This window comes from Aplysia californica, unplaced genomic scaffold (genome assembly GCF_000002075.1).
Source record: "Aplysia californica isolate F4 #8 unplaced genomic scaffold, AplCal3.0 scaffold00256, whole genome shotgun sequence".
Lineage (NCBI taxonomy): Eukaryota > Metazoa > Mollusca > Gastropoda > Aplysiida > Aplysiidae > Aplysia > Aplysia californica.
In genome coordinates this window covers 617,330-637,505 of record NW_004797526.1, presented here as the reverse complement: position 1 = coordinate 637,505, position 20,176 = coordinate 617,330, and the positions used below count along the sequence as shown (strand labels likewise).

Genomic DNA, 20,176 nt, shown 5'->3' with positions numbered 1-20,176 from the left:
CGCTCATCCGATACCTTAGAGTTAGAGTAGCATCTTTCTATCTATCAAAATAAAAGAAGTAGTGGAACTTGTACAAGTTTCTTTTTTTTTCTTCTGGTTGGCTGGTTTCATATCTCAAAGAAAAACTAACACTAACAGTGTGTCCTTAAAAATTGTGTAGTTTCCTACTGAGACATTCAGACATGAACCTTCCCTATCAGGTAGGCTACTTTTCCCTTGCAAGTCAAGAAATAATTGTTAGAGTGTTGGTTTTCCCAAATGGAAATAGGTCAAGATCAAGTTGATGCCCCTATGAAAAACACATTGATACAAAACTCAAGATGGGTACAGGTATTTTTAAGGGTTGCTTAGCATCGATATACAGAGGTGATGTAGAAATGCTCTAGATGTCTGTGTTGGTTCCCAACTCAAGTTGCAATATATCCATCCCTCAATCGTCTTAAGGCTTGACTTAATTTTTATTGAAGTAAAATTTCTAACTGAGCACAATGTCAGCTATTTCCAAGTTCATTGACACACTTTTTTTTTAGATAGAGAGATTTCGCACAGTGGGCTTAAATCCGTCCAACATGATTACATATTTTAATATTTTACAAAGTGATGTCCAAGGTGATGAAAGGGTTTTACCAAAGCACTGTTATTTTGTAGTGTTAAAAATATTACTGTGTGCTCAGTTTGCCAGGATGGAAGACAGCGATGTTTATTCTGCAGTTTGAAGAGATTGGACTGGGTGGTGGAGGACATCTCTGGTTGGTCCTGGTTCTTTTTCTCTGATGTTCCTGTCTTGCTTTTCCTACACTAAATGACTGATATTGTAATAATAATATTAATAATAATAATTGCATGTTTATATACACATATCCACACACTACAGCATGCTCTATGCGCTTTACACCTATTATTGTTACCCTAGTAGACCCTAGGACACTCAAAATCATTCTCAGCTTCTTGGGAAACATACAGTGCAAGCTGGGGATTTCACATATCAAAAAACTGTAACGAACTGACAGGATTTTTCGCAGTGTATAGCAAGGTAATTTTTTGCATATCAGGACTTGAATAATCACATTTCAAAATTTTAGGATGTGCACAACTACATTTGAAAATAAAATTACCATGAGTAGGCTACTTTGGCCTTACTTTGGTATGTACTGTATGTTTTCTTTCACAAAACGAAGGATGTTTTCAGTACAATTAAAGAGAATCATGATGAAGTGAAAAAAAAATCCTGTGTGAGATGTGTGTATATTTTATATTGTAGAGACATTGTTTAAGTTATTCCCACCTGCACCCGCATTTCTTACAAAAGTGTTATGTCCAGCAATTCTTCATGGCAAAAGCCTAAACACATAACATGAAGAAAACAGACTTTGATTTTGGCAATTGAAATAACTCATTTTATTTCAAAATATTTCAATTATACTGTGTTCATAAAAGTGAACATCCACAATACCCATAGAGATCCAGGAGTGAAAACAAACGGCATTGATATGCCAGAACATATTTTGTCAGCAATATATCACTCTCAGGGCTTCTTATCACTATTCTGCAATTTGCAATAAGGTACTCCATTCATGTAAAGAGAGAGTTAATGAACAGATTTTAATTAAAAACATTACTTGTAAAACAAATTCATATCAACTATTCACTCTCAACATAAAGATCATAAATACGTACTGTGAAAAAAGGTCACTAGTGTAATTAATAACTGCAGTCAAAATAACAGAGCCTTTTTTTCCTCATTTGTTATAAATTATCCGGCATTTTAATACTGCTAACAAACATTTCTCTTTCCATGGTAAACAGAATGGTTTTACACAAAGAATAAAGTACATTAGAAGGAGTTTGCAACAAAACCGTTTTTAAAGACAATGTTTCAAGTACCCCAGGGGATATAAACTAGACTGTAAGTTAAGAGGAAAAGTGAAGAACACAGGGAGAAACTAATAAGGAATCAGGAAAAAAGGTAATAAATACGACTTTGTTTTTCACAAAATTCATTGTGTTGACAGCAATGGCAAACGCCCCAAATAAAATGAATGATTTTACAAATTGTTGTCAGCTGATGTCATGATTAATTGAGTAATCAACTCGTGAGGATGTGCACACCCAGAATAGGCTGTTGTAATTGATTGGTATACCTTGTATCATGTTGTATTATGAAACGTGATGGTCTTGATGATACCTGCTTGCTAGAAGCACTTGGGAGAATAGGCATATTGTTTATTACAAATTTTTGCTACAATTTGCTACAATAAATTTGTCTTTGGCAATTGATTTTGACATCAGCATGACTTAGATTTATGTATAAACTAAACATTACCTCTACAAATTACATGATATGTCAAATAGGTGTTGGGGGCTGGTTTCTAAAAAGTAGGCCTACCTTAAAAACTAAAAAGTAACAACAAAGATAGACAGACAATCTGATCATGATAAACATATCACAGTTTGTTAAAAATGATATCGATATCAAAATAGGCCTATATGTTGATCACAATAAGCTCGCTCAGCCAAGTTTCGTGAATTACGAGCGTTCTTTGAGACAGCAGCACAACCTTAAAATCATATTATCAAACAAAGTGTTGCTTCTAATGCTCTAAAACTCTGCAGCTAAAAAGGTGGATCAAGCTTATCTTGAACTAGAAGAAAGTAGGCCACATAAAAAACAACCTGTTGCCCTGTGTGTTGAGAAACCTATTGTCAACTCCGCCTGAGATCTAGCAAGAGAACATATATATAATAAAGACAAAATAGAAGATCTCAGCTCCAATAAAATTTCACAAGTTAACCCTTAAAAGACCATGGTTGTTATTGTTATGCTCAACTGGTAAACAGTGCAGTATAATGTGATGTGCACGTGCAATCAGCTGATGGCAGGAGGCCCACTGTTTTTTTTCACCTTCCAACAATATTTATCTAACTGGAATTGAACATGAGTGCTATGGATATCAGGACATAAGATATATAAATGTACCTGTATTTTAAAAAATCATTTCCGAGTAGCAGGAATGCATGTACAAATGAAAGCACTGGGTTTTTTTCTGTATTACTGGAATTTTTTTTTTTTACTCAAGATACTCTAAAGGTAGGAATCACCAGCAGAGCAACCTAGAAAGTAAGTATCATTCACGTAAAGTGCATTCTTATTCTCCTCAAACATCTTCCATTTTGTTTCTCCACAACTGTAGCATTATTATTTTTTACTGTCGTTTGAGTGTAGTGCATTTTATCACACAACATTTCCGATGCTGTAACTCACTGGCAGTTTAAAATTTATGTTATTTTAACTTTGAAAAAATTGACCAAAAATTTCTTCCCCAGTACAGTCAAGCTATTAACTTCAAAGAAAATTAGCAACATATCAAAATTCAAAGACGAAACATCCAGATTTCACAATGTACTAATTCAAATAGAATATTAGCTCAAAACAAAAAATAACCTAGCCATGTAAAAATGCATTGTGAATTCATTCTTATGTAAAAACCATCTGGCCCAATGGTCTTTTACACATATAAATTATACAGAGCACAATATACAAAAGTGATCACATCACCTGATAGGACAATCTGCTCATCTTGTTGTAACATTAACAAGAAACAGTTTCAACAGCAATCGGCAAATATATATATATGCTAATACAGTTAGCTGAGAAACTGTGCACCTCTAACTTGATAAAACCTAAGCATCATCATGAGTATGAGCCACATCATGCAATGTATAAAAAGTTGACCTTAAGGCTGGTCCCAGAGTGGCTCTGTAAGTCTGACATTTAGCTTGCCAAGCACACGCCGTCTATGTGTCACCATAGCCGCACTGTGCGTTGGCTTCTATGTCTGAGTGAGTGCCCTCTGTGTATCAGCACAGCCGCACTAGGCTAAAACTAAAAGCACACAGGCCTACGAATGTAAACAAACAGTCAAAACTAGGTCAACCTCTTGATTCGAAATTTTAATGTAGGATAAAGTGCATTTCTTGGGATTCTGTGGTCAAGTGTTGAAGCTAGCATCAATATCTTATAGTAAAGCACCTAATAATACTTACTTCTTGCTGACTTTGATGATCTATGAAGAATTTCAGTCGAAAATGAACACAAAGCGAGGCTGCGAGTGACACATGTCCATTGTGTTTTTACAACACTGTTGAATAGCACGTCTGACACGTCCCGCAGCTCAGCGGACAACGGACAGATCATACAGTGACGCTGCTCAGCCACACGATAATGTATACGTTCATTTGCATGGTACGAGCTAGGCGAGCTACAGATCAGACCTACAGAGCCACTCTGGGACCAGCCTAACTCATAAAATTCTCAGAGATTACTTCCCTGTGAAACTAAGACAAATATAACAAATGAATGGCGTTCTTGATTTCATTTTCATGGAAATAGGTAAGAGCACCATAATTGTAAATGAAATTATGGCAAGAACTAAATACAAACTTATGGGTTAGCTGACATTTTATGGCATCTAAAATATAAAAAAATAAAAACAACAATGCTTGAAACCAGTCTTGGTGACAATTTATGCTATAATTTTGTGCCCTTGCACATATGAGCAGGTTGGGGATCAGAACTCAAGTATATTTGTATATATATATATATATATATATATATATATATATATACAAGAAAGGGCCAATTAACTCGTTTTCAAACTTAAATCAGCATTTAAAACAAGCTGAAAATCCATAATTCTTAAATAAAAACATGTTTATGTCAACTGGTACTCGTTCTGAGTTTTACTGTTACCATGTTCATGGTATGTCTATTTGGATGTCAGATTATTTTGCGTAGAAACACTGCTGTGAGACTCAGACACTGACATCTGGACAGAAGAAGTGACAGAGCTGCTTTGACTAACACTGTTGTTGCAACGGAACTGGGAAATCTGGTCTTGTAGGGATGCTATGGCCGACATCTTTTGGTGAAGAATGTCACTGACACGCCTCAAGTAGTCATCAAAACCCTGTAACACGGTAATAGGAATTTGCTAGGAAATCCAATAATTCATTTCCATTCATAAAACTACAGTAAATAGGTATACATTGGTAGGTGTATATTCCACCCAGTGCACAGTAGTGAAATATTTTAAAATATATATATATATATATATGCAGGAAAACAAATTAAGGAAGTCATTAAAACTTTATAATGCTGATACAATCCTCAATGTTTACCCTTTTATTCTAAAGTACTCCTTTATCAATTAATGACATAGATGCCAACAAAACTTTTCAATGGTTTCAAAATTTTCAAAATTACTGAGACTGAGTGCTGACATCTGTTGAAGAAAATAATCTTTTTCTTGCTTTATTTAATTAATTGAAATATGTTCTTATTCAGTACAATCCTGCACTCAAATATAACAATAAACTTAATTCCCAAGAAAAAAAATCACAATGGGAATAGAAACAGCCAGCCCATACCTTTTTTCCAGATACTTTCTTTGCATTAAGGAGCAGGCGCATCTCATATTTACACAATGATGTGATGGTAGCAAGCTGATCTTCATGTGCAGATACAAGATGCATCCTGTAATCAAAATATTTTAGTTTCTGAGGGGCAACAACAATAATAATAGTCACAGTTTTGATCAAAACTGATGAGGAGGAAGAAATCAGCAAAAGAATAGGGACCATGTGCGGTTACTCCATCTACCAAAACATTTGATCTCTGTGGGTTTTTTTTGAAAAACTTAAAGAAGCCCCTTTAAAGTGGAGTAGAACAGCACATATGAATATCAAAGATTAGACAATCTTGTGTTTTATATCCCTTAGGGGTATTGTGTCCACTTTCGGTCTTTTCTACTTTTTATTTCTTCAATCTTAATAACTGTGCCATGTTCTTTCTCTTGAAGGAACCTATATTTGTCTTGTAGCGTGTTTGGCATCTACATCTCAATCTCTTTTTCTCTAAAGTTAAAATGGAAGAGATGCACATATTTGGCATACAAACAGTAATTCCCTCTTTCGCTCTTTCCCATATTTATTGAACCAATAAAATCTTTTTCTCAGTAGCATGTCCCTTTTAATCCAGTTGCAGTAGAACCACTGTATCTTCCATGAGGTACTAAAATGGTATTGTGGAAAGAACCGGTGAGTAAGGAGAGTTGCAGTTTTTAATAGTCTTTTTTTCTTTTTGAATGATTGCAGCACCCTACTTAGAGGCAACAGGTTATTTTGAAGGCACAGTACTTAGCCCTATAGAAAGGGGAACAGACAGATGTGACGGTTCAAAATTTACCACAATAAAAAATGTCACACATGCAAGTCGGAGCACCATCGCTCATAAGAGTGATTTAAAACTCATGCTGATGTAACGCAGAGAGTCAATTTGTCATATCTCAGAACATGGGACAAGGCTACGGCAAAGCACAGCAGGCCTTTTTTAGAGGGCTACAAGAAAATAAAACATTGCTTTCACTCTAACACTTACCGAGCCTCTTGCAATTCGTTGATAGCAGAACCATCCCTGGAGACGGAATCTGCAACACAACTCACTCCTGACAGAGTGGTTGCAGTGACCGGGGTTGGCTGCAGTAGAAGTGAAGAAGCCACCGAAGGTTCCACAACCATTTTTGTCCCCACGCTGGTCACAGGTTGTGGGTGGATGGGAGAGAACACAGATCCTGATGCCAGTTTTTCCGTCACAATAGCAGGGCTGGAAAGAACAGTGCATCTATTCACAAACCACTACCAGATATTGAATATTAGGGTAACAAAACCGAAAGGGAAGAAAGGAGCAAGAGTAAATGAGAGAAGAAAGGAGAGAAAGAGAAGGAAAGGAGGTGGGGGTGGGGGGCAGCTAAGCTATTGTCAATGAAAAAGAGATTTTAAATGTTATTGTACATCCTTGACCAGAACAAATTTCTTATAGTGAGCTTGAAAGATACTTTCATTGCTATTGCGTCAGATCGTGATACAAAGTCAGTTTTCCTAAACCCAAAAGAAAAATTTACTAGCTGTACTAAAATGTCAGCACCAGTAGTTGAGATGAAATGTTATGCTGACATCATCACGGAACAGCAATCCTTTATTATGATAAAATATTGCTGTACAGTCACGGTGCCAAAGTGAAATTTCATCTCAATCTTTGGACTCATTGATAGATGAAACATTGAAAGGCTGATTGGCAGGGGACTTTAATGGCCAGGTGGAGAGTGGATTCTTTTCAGACAAAATTGTTAAGCAAAATCAAGTGACAACAATAACTAAAAGAGAGGACAGTGGGGTATGTTCTTAAGCAAAACATTTAAAATGAAAGTTTAAAAAGGGCAATGCGCTGCAGCTACCAGAAATAGCAGGCTTGGACACATGAACCATTTTGTTCATCTGTTGTGTCGTTGGTATTAACAAAAGTATAATCAGAATGACATTAAACATGCCACTGTAAGTAAGTAAAAAGGATAAAAACATTTTGAGATACAATTTGGATTTATGTAAAGGGCCCAGAGCTGTGTGCACACAGAAGTAGGCAACACAAAAATTATCTTCATTAATATTAATATTATCATTTAGTATTATCAATTTAAATCCTGAAAACATTCAATAGAAGGCTAGAAAAAGGCACATGTGCATTGCTGTACAACTCTTATTCGTACTTGATTCTGATGTTTATCTCAGGTTTTCTATATTCCTCATTGTCTTCCTGAATTCCCTCAAACTTCTGGGTGTATGCAGAAGCAGCATAATTCTTATCCCCGCCTACTGCAGTCAGGGGCGTCTGAGGCAGTTGCTTGGCCTTAGTCCCTAGGCTGACCAGTGGAGAGTTGTCTCGGACAGTCCTGACACTGCTTTGTTTGCCGACCAGGCCCCCATAGCCATCATCACTAAGATGTCCCGCCACACCAACCGATGCTTGATCCTCGGGGCCAATGTTGGCAGCAGCAGCCAGTGAGCCTGGTTCACTGTGACACTCTACCTCCTCGACCACCTCCTGAGGATGGCCTCTTGCCCTGTGGTGAGTGGGCAGCTCACTGTGAATCACTTTCCACCCACTAGTGCCCTGAGTCAGTCCAGATTTCGGAGTGTTGCTACGTGTGAGCATTCTGGAGAGGAAAATACAATGGATAAAAATAGACACAAAATGCTAATCAATTAGTGATTCAGTTCTTGTCTCTCTGTCTCTCTCTCTCTCTCTGTCTCTCTCTCTCTCTGTCTATCTCTCTCTCTCTCTTCATCTCTCTCTCCCTCTCTCTCTATCTCTCTTTTTTATCTCTCTCACTCCATCCCGTCTCTCTCTTACTTCCCTCCCCTCATCTCTTTCTATCTCTCTCTTTTCTTTTCAAAAGAAGTCTTGGGGTGTCATTCATCAATCCTACTTGTCTATTATCTCACCCTTATGCTGCTCTCAACCTTTTTGTGCACAGAACAACTACCCAATATAGAAAGAGTGTGTTTCCCTTTTCTTTTTGCCTCAATGTGTATCTTTAAGACCAACTTCTTTCACACCTCCTTATCAATTTGTTCTTTCTATATTTGATAAAAGGGAAAGGCGCACCTCCATCATCCTCACAACAGGTACAAGGTTATGTAATAACAAAACAAGGAAACGGCCAGAATATTTTTTTTACTTGGTAATGTTTTCTGGATCAGGCAAAGTGTGTTTCTTTCTTTGCATGTTCAGAGCCAGTATGGGGTCGCTCCGCTCTTTCCTCATGCGTCCTTTCACTGAGTCCGTTTTTCTGTAACCGCCTTGACCTTGATCTGACAAGGATGCTCTGATGCTGTCTGTAGAATCATCGCTCACTTCACCTGAAACATTTCATTGTGAAATGCTGCAATAAATTGATTAAATAATGCAATTCCCAACGCACTTTCTTCGAAGACATACATGCACATTTACCTCCCCCCCCCCACACACACACACACACACACACACACACACACACACACACACACACAAACATGCATGTTCATACACACACAACAATCTGATACAGCTCTAGAAATTGGCAAATTCTAAAGACTAAAAAAATGAGTATATTTCAGGCTAAATCGAGACCTACAGAAAAAAATATTCAAACTCACGTTACCTTCATTCAATTCAAAGTTGAGTTTTAACTTGTTACTGAAACTAACTGATAGCTGTACCTATTTACCTGTAGGAGAGTGAGATCCCCTGCGTCGACGTCGCTTTGAGTCTGAATCATCAGAGTGTCTCCTCACTTTAGGACTCTGAGAACCTGAGTCTGAGTGTATAGAAGTTGCTTGAGGAGATGCAACAATATCAGACTTCTCGTGAGATGATGGTGAATCAAAGATACCTTTGAGGTCTTGAGACGGAGAGGGAGAAGACTTCCCCTTGGTCTGGGGTTGTTGTTGCGAAGGTGGTGAGATATCTGACACAGTCAAAGCTGCCTGATTCTGCTGTCCACTTGCATGCAGTGGTGGGGAGGGCAGTGGGCGGCCACCCTGGGGCTTTGTTTTAACACCAGGAGATTTTGACCTTACCGATGGCTGAGACCCTGGTGTAGACTTGTGTCTGTCAATGCCAACTGCCTGATCTGTGAGCAGCTTGTGCCCAACTGTGTGTTTACCTGACAAATCATTTGTACCCGGAGCATTGAGCGTCTGTCTTTGAGTAAACTTGGTGAGGTCACTACTTTCAGCTGGCTGTGGCACCATGAGTTGAGGCCTCATTAACGCTGCTGTAGTGGACAGTACATGGGACAGATTTGACGCAGGTTTGGTCGGAGTATTTGTTCCTCTACCTTCAGATAAAGGTCCATCGGCAAACATTTCCTCATCATCTACACTGTCGTCACTACTCACTACTTCCTTCATAAATGCTTTCTTGAAACTGGGGTTCTGTTTTGACTGCAAAGGAGGTGTCACATCAGCTGACTGAAATCTCTGGGTGACTTCAGGGACAGCAGGTTTACCAGCTGAAGTTTTCACATTGCCAGCTAATGTACCTGAAATTTTAACACTGCTAGCTTGTGTGTCTGAAGAAGTATACACAACTGGTTTCGTGACGGGAGGCTGAACAACACTGAATGATGAGGTCACTGCAACATTTTCAGCTGTGGCAGCTGATGGTAATGCAGTTTTGTTCTGTGTTTTTCTGGATTCTGCAAGTTGTTCCCCTACTTTGTTAGGATCTGTGCGATTTAAGTCGTTGAAATCATCTACATTGTTAAAATCTGAAGTTGGAAAATCAAACTCTGTATCTGTGGACTGAGCGACTGGAAGTTGTCTTCCTCTGGGTCGTGAGGTGAGAGTATACGTGGGGTTTGTGACATTACATGAATCTGTGTCTGTGTGATCAGACTCACTAGGAGATGCGTCTGGGGGGGGAACAACGGAACCTTGAGAAGCAGCTGTGTCTACCGAACGAGAACGTGACGGAGCACTGCTTGGGACTGGTTTTAACACAGATGCTGCTGCACTGGGCTGATCTGAGCGAACTTTGGTGGACGCCTGCTGGGACTGTCCAACAGTGTTGTTACGATTTGACCTCGAGTTGTCTTTAGCAAAATTTGACCGTCTGGGCATGTTATGGCCTCTGATTGGAGTTTCAGAGGGATCCAGGTCTATCTCAGATGGCTCATTTAATCTTTCTCGCCTTGACTGTGTAGACTGTCTCATGGGTGTTGAACTAGACAAGATGTTGGAAGGATGGAATATCGTAGGGGCTGTCGGGGGTATGTTCATCAACAGATTCATGGCTTGCCCAACTGTACTGCTGCCCCGAACAGAGTCTCGTTTCAGCTCTTTCACCCTGTAAAGAGAGTGATCACGTTTGTTCAAATTACAGTTTAACAAAAAAATATATATATTTGATTACCTTTGACAATAAACTAAAGAGGACAAAAATTTAGGACTTCCCTCAAAAGAAAAAGCTGTTATTACTTCAAGTGCTTTACTTGTGAAAACAGCATTGTGTTTGAATCTGACCTTTCTTGCATTCATTTGAGCCTGAAAACTGGGATGTCTTAATGACTCTCCAAAGGGTGACTTTATTTAAGGGGTCATTACTTTCATGAAGAGTTAAAAAAGACGTCCTCTACATTCCAGAAACTGACACCCCCCCCCCCCCCCCCCCCCCCCCCCCCCCCACCCCTTCTTACCACAAAAATAAATGTCCTATGCCATCAAACTAGACATATCAAAGGTTTCTAAAAGATCCAACATTTACCAGGAAAATAATTTAGTTTACTAGAACAGGTATTCTTCCAACACACAAGTAATCATCACCACTTCTTCAGAACAAGAATAATTCAAAAGAATAAAATATAGTACCTGTCTGCGTAGCGCAGGGTATTCAACGTATTTTCACAAGCTGTTTGCGTAGGTGAGATATTTGCAATCATACAAGTGCGTGAGTTTCCAATAAAAGAATCCTTCAGGATGTGGGTTAGCTTGCTTTGACGGAAAGGGGTGTGCCTGCTGTCTTGATCAATAGATCGAATGCACTCTTTTAACTGAAAAGAGAAAACATATTCAAATACATAAAGCATCACAGCAAGGCACAAAGTTAGGAGAACTATAATAAGTTATGAAAAAAAAAGGAAAAAGAGGGGTGTAATCTGAAGCAAAGAAATTCCAAAGTCTTTGCATTATAGAGCATACAAACAGAAGTCACAATCAAATTCTGGATTTGTAATACAGTCTTTTTGGAAAGCATATTATTCTTTAAAAATGTACTGATACTGTGCTCTCCTAAGTATGCTTGGTAAAATTTGTATTAAAATTAGGGAAGCCAAACATCAAAATGATTGCACAAATCTGATTTAATCCTCAATTCCATGTTATGTGGTAAAATAAATAATGTCATAAGATAAACAAGGTACTGTGCTTTAAATAACTCAACATACTACCATTAAATTTTCAAAATTCAAAGAAATGAAGATTTTGTCAACCAAAAACAAAGTCACGGAGTCCACAAAAATTTGACAACAGTTAGGTCTACTGTCATTGGGATTATCTTGCTGAAATACATTAACGTCTGGATACAGACTTCAAACAGTTGATTCCAACTCACAGCCAGCAAACTTTGATTGATTTCAGCTCCTTCTAGACGTGTTTGCTTGTCTGTGTCTGTTACATCTGAAGCCCGCTCACTCCCAGCCAAATCAATAAAAGAAATTCTGAAGATACAGAAAATAGTAAAAGGTAAAGTCTTTTATATGAAAAGAAGAAGGTAGATTTTTCTTCTCACTGCCAAGGGAGACAAGAGAAACAAGTACACTTGGAACTTAAATGATTAACAGTGAAAGTATGAAATAAGTAATCCTTGATCAATAACAACAGCATAAGTAATCTGAAAAAAAGAAAACTACATCCTCTGTCACTCACATGTTTTAAGATGCAGTCCAGCATGTACATGGCCAAATCAGAGGGACGCAAAAATCTTTTATCTATAAATTTTGCTATGTACATGTTTTAAATACAACGAATACACATGTATTAAAAAAAATGGGGACCTTCTATAACATGACTTGCCTTTTCTTTATTATGAAAAAAACAAAATGCATTATATCTAAAACAATGCACTAAATATCCCGTTTCATACTCACTTGCCAACTTTGATGTCATCACTGTTGCGTATATCTAACTGAAGAATTGCATGAGAGCGAGATGAATCAGGGTTCACCCCAGTGGCTCCTTTACTCCTGACTGAGTTGCCATATTCCAGAGTCTAGAAGACAATGCAGAAACAGGACTTTTTTACTTTTACAAACAAATTGCTGCTCATAGATATGCACATTAGAAATAATATCACTGAATTTTCAGGAAGTCTAATTAATCAACAGCCTTTTTAAACAAAAGACTTTCTACAGAGTGAGAAAAAATGAAGAAAAATATATGCTCATAAGTTTGCATTTTCAAAAATAAGATTCAGTGTCACAGTTTGACTGTTGTCATGAGTTTTTATTCACATGTATTCATATTTGGAGGACCATTTATAATCGGTAAGGCTAGAAAGGTCCCTAATGTGTACTATGTAAAAAAAACAAAAGCAAACCCATTCATTAAATTACTGGTCCCTACGCATCTTTATATTTGAAAACACAAAATGCATAAGACACGAGCAATCTTTTTAAGCTTTACTAACACTGTAAGATGCAGTGGTTGTGTTACCTGCACTAGTGATGTCACACTTGTTGCCTCTGTTTCTGTCAAGCCAGCAATACAAACTTGACGACTTCCATCTTCCCTTGCATGAAGCCTGAGAACAAAAGGTGAACATTGCAAAGTACAATATAACACGGATAGCTCAAATTCGTCGGGACTGGCCTCGGTAGTTCAAGGGATATCTTACAAAGAGAAAAAAAACCGGGACCACAGGCACAGTTCAGCTGATGCGTGGTTTCGAGTACTTTGTGTTCGACCTATCCATGTTTTACTGTACATTGGAACTCGGATTCAACAAGGTCACCAAGCCTGACCTAAAATCTCATTGAATCTGAGTGTTCGTTATAGCAAACATGAGGTTTTGTGTAGATAATTACAGGCACTGAGCAAGTAATGTATAAAAAGAGAAGTAACAAGTGGTACCTGAAATGCCTGGATATTATGAGCTGTGCAAAAAAACACCAATTCGTTCAAATGCACGCCTGTGTCATCTCGTTGTTTGCCAAAAAGTTGTGTTGCTGTGTAGAGCCTAGCATATGGCAACTTTTGATTTCATAGACCAGCGCACAATTCATTACGTAGATCTATGTCAAAACTAGCTTATCATTGTAATAATGATCAGTTCCCAGAGGGAAAACAGAGACTGACGCATTTGTATCAGCGACGTTCACCACATGGACCGATGGTGCCACCCCACCAACATAGATGCACAGTTACACATGTGCAGGCTAATAATCAGACCCCAACACACGCTAGAGTAGACACATGCGCATGTCAACAATGCATGTGTTAGTATGAAAGAAGGCCACTGATTGGTCACAGGCAATCGGCTAAGTGAATAATGGTTCACGATGCAGGTGCAATGGATGGTTTCTGGGGATAGATAAAGTTCGTTGTGGGAGAAAACTGAGCGAAGTCATATCTGCAGGGCACCCTGGAAGCGGCCTCGTTGAATCAAAGTTTGCTGATTTAACAGTTCGTTGAATCCAGGTTATTTCTTATTGATTTTTAAAAAGACAAAAAAACAGGGAATCCATCTTCTTTTGTTGAATCCGAGTACGGAATCCGAGCTCGTTGAATCCGAGTTCCACTGCATAAGCTTTAGAGAGATATCTGTGCGCGCACATACTCACATCTTGTATGCATGCGCACATACACACACACACACACACACACACACACACACACACACACACACACACACACTCACACACACACACATACACACACACACACACACACACACATGCACACACACACACACACACACACACCAGCAGCAGCAGCAACATCAGCCTAACAGTTACCATAGCCTGCTTTCCAAGACATCAAAATTTCTACTACTGCACAGTCACTGTACAGATTGGCGACTCCCTATCAAAAGAGAATTGGGCGATAAATTGGAAAGTGTAAACAGAATACACAGTTCAATAAAATTGACAGTTCTCATATACTACAATGAATCTGACACAAAGCAGAACTGAGAAGATAAAAACAAAGTGGAAAAAAACCATGGTAAACACAAATACCTGTTCCTCCTGTTTAGCAGATCAAATAGTTGTCCACAGTAGATTTCAAAGAAGCTGACCCACACATGTAACTCACTTCCGTATTTCTCTGACTGTATAATGGAAAAGATGTCCTGACCAGCAAGCAGGTACAGGCCAGGTACATTTTCATTTCCAAGCATTGTATGCGTTTTCCCAGCACCTGTCTGACCATATGCAAAGCAAGTGGCTGTGCCCCTGAAATAAGAACATTTCCCATCAAGTTCATTCACAAAGCATGTTATTAGAATAAATGTTTGAATGCAGAGTGATTTATAACTCTCGCTCCCTCCCTCCCTCTCTCTCCCCCTTTCTCTCTCTGTCTCTCTTCGTCTCTCTGTCTCTCTCTCTATTTCGTCTGTCTCTCTCTGTCTCTCATAATAATAGTTAGTTTAGTTTATGTCTCTCATAATTGCCTTAAACAGCATAATCATTAAAACAGATAACAAAAGACCTTGGCATCTCTTGCACCACCAAAAAAAACCCACAAGCCTTTACTTCTTCTGACACAAAGTGGTTTACTTTTATTGTTAATTGATGGACGACTTACACAGTTCCCTTCAGTCTCAAATAAAGTCCCAAGAAGAACATGAACAATCATCCAGTAAACAGAGGTGGCAAAACATTATAAAATTGTAAAAACCTCTTCAGTGTCATCTATGTAGGCTACATACTCTCTTTTTTCTTGTCAACTTAACTCTATACTGCATAGTAACACGTGTGTTGGTGAAATAACACCTTAGGAGAGTCATAAAAATACCGCCTGTCAAGAGAAAAGCCAGTAAGCCAAACTTACCCATTAAAGATGCAGCTAATCAAAGGTCTTGCAGCTCTGATGTAAACATCCTCATTGGAGCATGACTCATCAAAGACCTCATCAAACACAAATTCATGCTGTGAAGAACAATCAAAGCAAATATGATAAAATTGATGTTACACTGAACAGACTGTCTAAAAAAAAGCAACATAATTTTTAGCTTTGATTGCTGATTCGAGGGTTTATTGAAAATATTACAGTAATGCTTTTAAAACGCATATATTCATGTCAGAAGGAATTGATGCTTCCCAGCATAAATTTCATGAAAAAAAATAACTGAACTTGACAACAAGTGCTCGTTTGAAGGTTTGCCCCTTTACAAAAATTCTCTGTAACAAAACAATGTTTCTCTCTCTCATTCTTTCTCTCTCCCTCCCCCCCCCCCCCCATCTCTTTCTCTCTCTTTTGCTCTCTTTCTCTCTCACTACCCGACCCCCTCTCTCTCTCACTACCCCCCCCCCTCTCTCTCTCTCTCATTCAATCTTAATTTTTATTAAAATTCACACATAACTTAAGCAGAACAACAAACAATCAAAAATAAGCTCACAACAAACAAGCAGCAATGACAGACATTTCTCTAAACACATTTCAGGAAGGTATATCTTTCATTTTTACAGACAATAAAAGCGAGCTAATCCTACCTGTAAAGTATAAGCTTTCAAATCCACTGCCAACTTGGGCTCATTCACAATCAGGGTATTAGTGCTTTCAACAGTAACAACATCATCTTCCTTTCCTCTTTGCTCTCTTCTAGTTAGGGGCCTCTTTCTAACACACACTTTGATTTTTTCATCTCCTAAATGTCTTCCTGACCCACCCCGAGAAGATTTTGAAACTTTTGATGGTGAGCCCAGTTTGTGAACACCATAATTGTAACTTTTCTCTTGAGAATGCTTAATTCGCTCAACAGGTCCTCTTGAAGTAGAAGCTCTAACAGCACTGGGAGAAGTTACATTACGGGGATGAAGTACTGCAGCAGCGCCTCCCATCACCACTGCCTCCTCTTCCTCCCCTGACTCTTCATCCCCCTCATCTTCTGTTTCATCACTACTCTCAGACATGAATTGCAACATGTCTAAATAGGAGGCAGCAGAAAAGTTAGGTACTCTGTCCCGTACAGAAACATCTCTAGATGCTCCAAAACGTTGAGTCCCTGGACTACTCTGCTCAGCAAATGAGTTTCCTCGATTTAATGACTGATTGCGGTTTCTGTTTGGGTTGTGTGAGGTTCCTCTCCCAGAAGAGAAACCTTGATTAGTGTCTGCCTGAGCGGTAGTTGGAGCATTATTTGTCGAAGATGGTGAACTGCTTGACGGAGTGTTATGATTAGGATGATGATGTTGAGGGTTAATATTTCTTCTGGGGAAAATGGGACTGTCAGACAGACCAGAGCTGTGGACTGATTTTATTATGTTGACAAGTTCAATGAGGCGTCGTTTGTCTTCACTAGCTGTGATTCCTAAAGCACAGAATTCTGGCATTCCTAAATTAATAAGTGCCTCTGAGCGAGTGATTCCATTTGCACGAAATGCAGGGTAAAACTGTTCTAGTCTTGCTTCTCGGAGGCATTCATACAAAGTCCCCATGTCAAAGCCTGAAAGATAACAAAAGAAATTAATTCATGTATGCGGTAAATCAAACAGGACAACAGGCCTAATTCTTTTCAATTAATAGTTTTAACAGTTTGTTTGTGTACTTCAACGATTCTGAAACCCGTTGGAGTGAAAAAAGCTTTAAAATTGTTTGCTTTCAATAGACAACTCACAACACTTCTCAAGCTTATGACATATCGTTTAACACTTGGCTGGACAGTCTTGCTGCCTGTGATAAAGGTGCTTCCAATTTTCAAATAAAGCCATCTATCAGGTAGAGACATCCCAAGCTCCATTTTCACATGTAACTGCAAGACATGCAGAGCCTCTTATGATAGCATATTATAGGATGCCCTGGTTAAGCTTAAGATAATTGAAAGCCAAACAATTTCAGGCAAAGACCTTCCCGCCTGTGGTGTTGAACCCAAAAACCTAGCCCTATATTTAAGAAAGCAAGAAAAACATTAAATTTACCAAATTTCCTCACGGTTGCAAGCAGCTATTCTATATTTTGGTTCTTACATCATTCATCACCACCTACAGCAACACAACTTACTTCAGAAACCTCTATACCAATAACATAATAATTATCTTTATCAAGACTTGGGAAGGTTAAACTCCTCCTTAGACTCACAAACCTTATGTTTCAATTATTAGAAATAGAAGAATCCCTTTTTTGTTAAATTTTTCACCCTTTTTCATGGCAAGCTATAAAAAAAATTAAGGAAAGTGAAAAATTTACTGGAATATAATAAATGTTGATTGTGGTCGCGTACATAAGTGACAGTCCTCATAATATCAGTTAATCAAAACAAGATTTTAAAGGATATACCTCCTCAGTTAGACTCAATGAACAGTTAATCATTGTACCTTTCACAACTGTTTGTGAATTATAAATATAGCTTCCCTCTCTAATTGCAAATGATCTTTGTTTCTTGCTTCAGTTTCAATAATTTTTCAGTCTCAAATCCCATATATATAATGACTTAAAATCTGAAAAACAAAAGCAAACTAGTTATAATCAGAGTGAAGGGTGGGGAATCATTTCCATTGTTAAATCTCGACAAAAAGCAAAGGTACGAAAATGAAAACAATAAACCCAAAAAATGCGGTATGAAAATCTCAGTAATATAGATCTATATATAATTATAGTGGCAGTAGATGCTAGATCATTTACAAGATCTATTGCATGGTCTACACCAACACAAAGACCATATTATGAAGTAAATATACCAGATCTATGGTATTGTACATTAAAATAAGATTGAGAGTGTTTAAACACTGCTTTACACCTTTAAGAATAATGGTCATGGATTTTCAGTTCCCTCACAGAATCAACCATCAACAATCATGCCAGAATCTCCTTCGACTCATTTCTCTCTTGTGGCATTGAAACAATACATTAGCTTTTTAGCTTATTTAATTTGTATAGTTCGAAAAAAAAAAAAGATGCTTCACCAAATCCATGAACTTATAGATCTATTAGATCTAGATCTAGATGACATAAAAATTGCAGCCAGATCTAGCTGCTTTTTAAACTATAGACTACAGCTATAGCGCACTGATCGATACCTCTACAGGTAGGGACAAGCTGAAGGGTTTCAGGGCTTAAGCAAATATTTTGATCAAATGCATATTTTTGTGGATCAACTGACTGTATCGTAGATTGTACTGTGTTCACATGTGGTCTTCCTTTCCTGCTTGTATCCGTATTCCAATTCAACACCCAAATAACGTAAATATAATGTAGATATAACATTTAAAAAATCAAAACACTATCATCATGGGAAAACTAGCACTCATTGGAAAACACCAACAAAAAGAATATCAAACATTGAAATGGAATGTTTCAAATTTAGAGAGTGACGTATTGGTAAACTTACTTTACAAGTTCTTTCGCCGAGACCGCTGGCACCATTTCAAGTTTTCAACAATGGTGGCGGTCGGTAACACGTCAAGACTTGCATTGCTCTCTCTTCGTGGATTGGTCATGAGTATAAACAAACACAAGAACATTCCTAATCCCTTCTCAGCTCTTGAAAACACTGATTTTCTAATATCGAACTCTTTGGCAAGAACAGACATTTAATAAAGCAGGTTTGGCAGAGCCAGAAACGAACCTGTAACTTTTTATTATAATTTGTTTACAAAAGGACGCCATTTTGAAATTCCCGCTGCCATGGCATCACCAGTGACGCCGTGCAAGTAAAAAGCCGAATAGAGATCCAATATTAGATTCTATTATTCTCATAATAATGAGACAATAATTGAGATTCTTTGGCCACACAAATAATAGAACAAATGGGCTTGAGAAGTTGCGATTGTTTGGACAGACAGAGGAAAAGAAAAGCAAAGAAAGATGGAGAACAGCATTTACTCAGTTGGCCTTTATGCAAATTTTATGACAAACAACACACACAGAAAAAAACTGAGCTGATCAGGATCTCGAGGACCCACAACGTGGACGGAGAGAATATGCGAGGGTATCACGGTCACCAATGAAGAAGAAGAAGAAGAAGAAGAAGAAGAAGAAGAAGAAGAAGAAGAAGAAGAAGAAGAAGAAGAAGAAGAAGAAGAAGAAGGAGAAGAAGAAGAGGAAGAAGAAGAAGGAGAAGGAGAAGAAGAAGAAGAAGAAGAAAAAGTAGATGTATGAGACGCCCAGATTCGAGTGTGTCCTACATTACTTTTTTTTTTAATAGTGCTACTACCCCCCCCCCCCCCCCCCCACACACACACACACAAACACAAACACATTAAATTATACATATATATATTATTATAATAGGCCTACACGCTTCACATTTTTTCTTATGCAGATATAAGAAGTTATTTTCAATTTTCATCTAATATGCTTTTAATTAGATCTACATACATTCAATAAGATCTACTTTTTATAGTCACAACTTCAAGCTTGTAAATTAATGTAATTCTGTTATAATTGTTTGTATTTTTTTTTTACTATTATTTACTGGTTAAGTACCGTATAAATACGCCAAATACTGCTACCAGATAGAATTATGAAATTTGACAGCAGCGCACAGAATTCTACACTAAGTGTAGAATTCTGTGCAGCAGCGTTTTCTACACAGCGCTACGTCTAAATGAAATTTCAAATGGGTAACAATTAGGAACGGAAATTT

The 20,176-nt window shown here is 38.0% G+C and overlaps 1 protein-coding gene across 1 annotated transcript; it reads right to left on the bottom strand.

The window, feature by feature from the left end:
- Positions 1-1,369: 1,369 nt before the first annotated feature.
- Positions 1,370-19,203, bottom strand: LOC101848438. The gene is made up of 14 exons (XM_005100689.3): positions 18,920-19,203; positions 16,086-17,038; positions 15,424-15,521; positions 14,610-14,825; positions 13,087-13,174; positions 12,522-12,643; positions 11,987-12,092; positions 11,245-11,426; positions 9,102-10,723; positions 8,574-8,754; positions 7,602-8,048; positions 6,437-6,661; positions 5,428-5,533; positions 1,370-4,967 (listed from the first exon to the last, which is right to left on the bottom strand). Exons 2-14 carry the CDS (start codon positions 17,028-17,030, stop codon positions 4,767-4,769), a joined length of 4,539 nt encoding a protein of 1,512 aa, XP_005100746.1. The 5' UTR covers positions 17,031-17,038; positions 18,920-19,203; the 3' UTR covers positions 1,370-4,766.
- Positions 19,204-20,176: the final 973 nt, after the last annotated feature.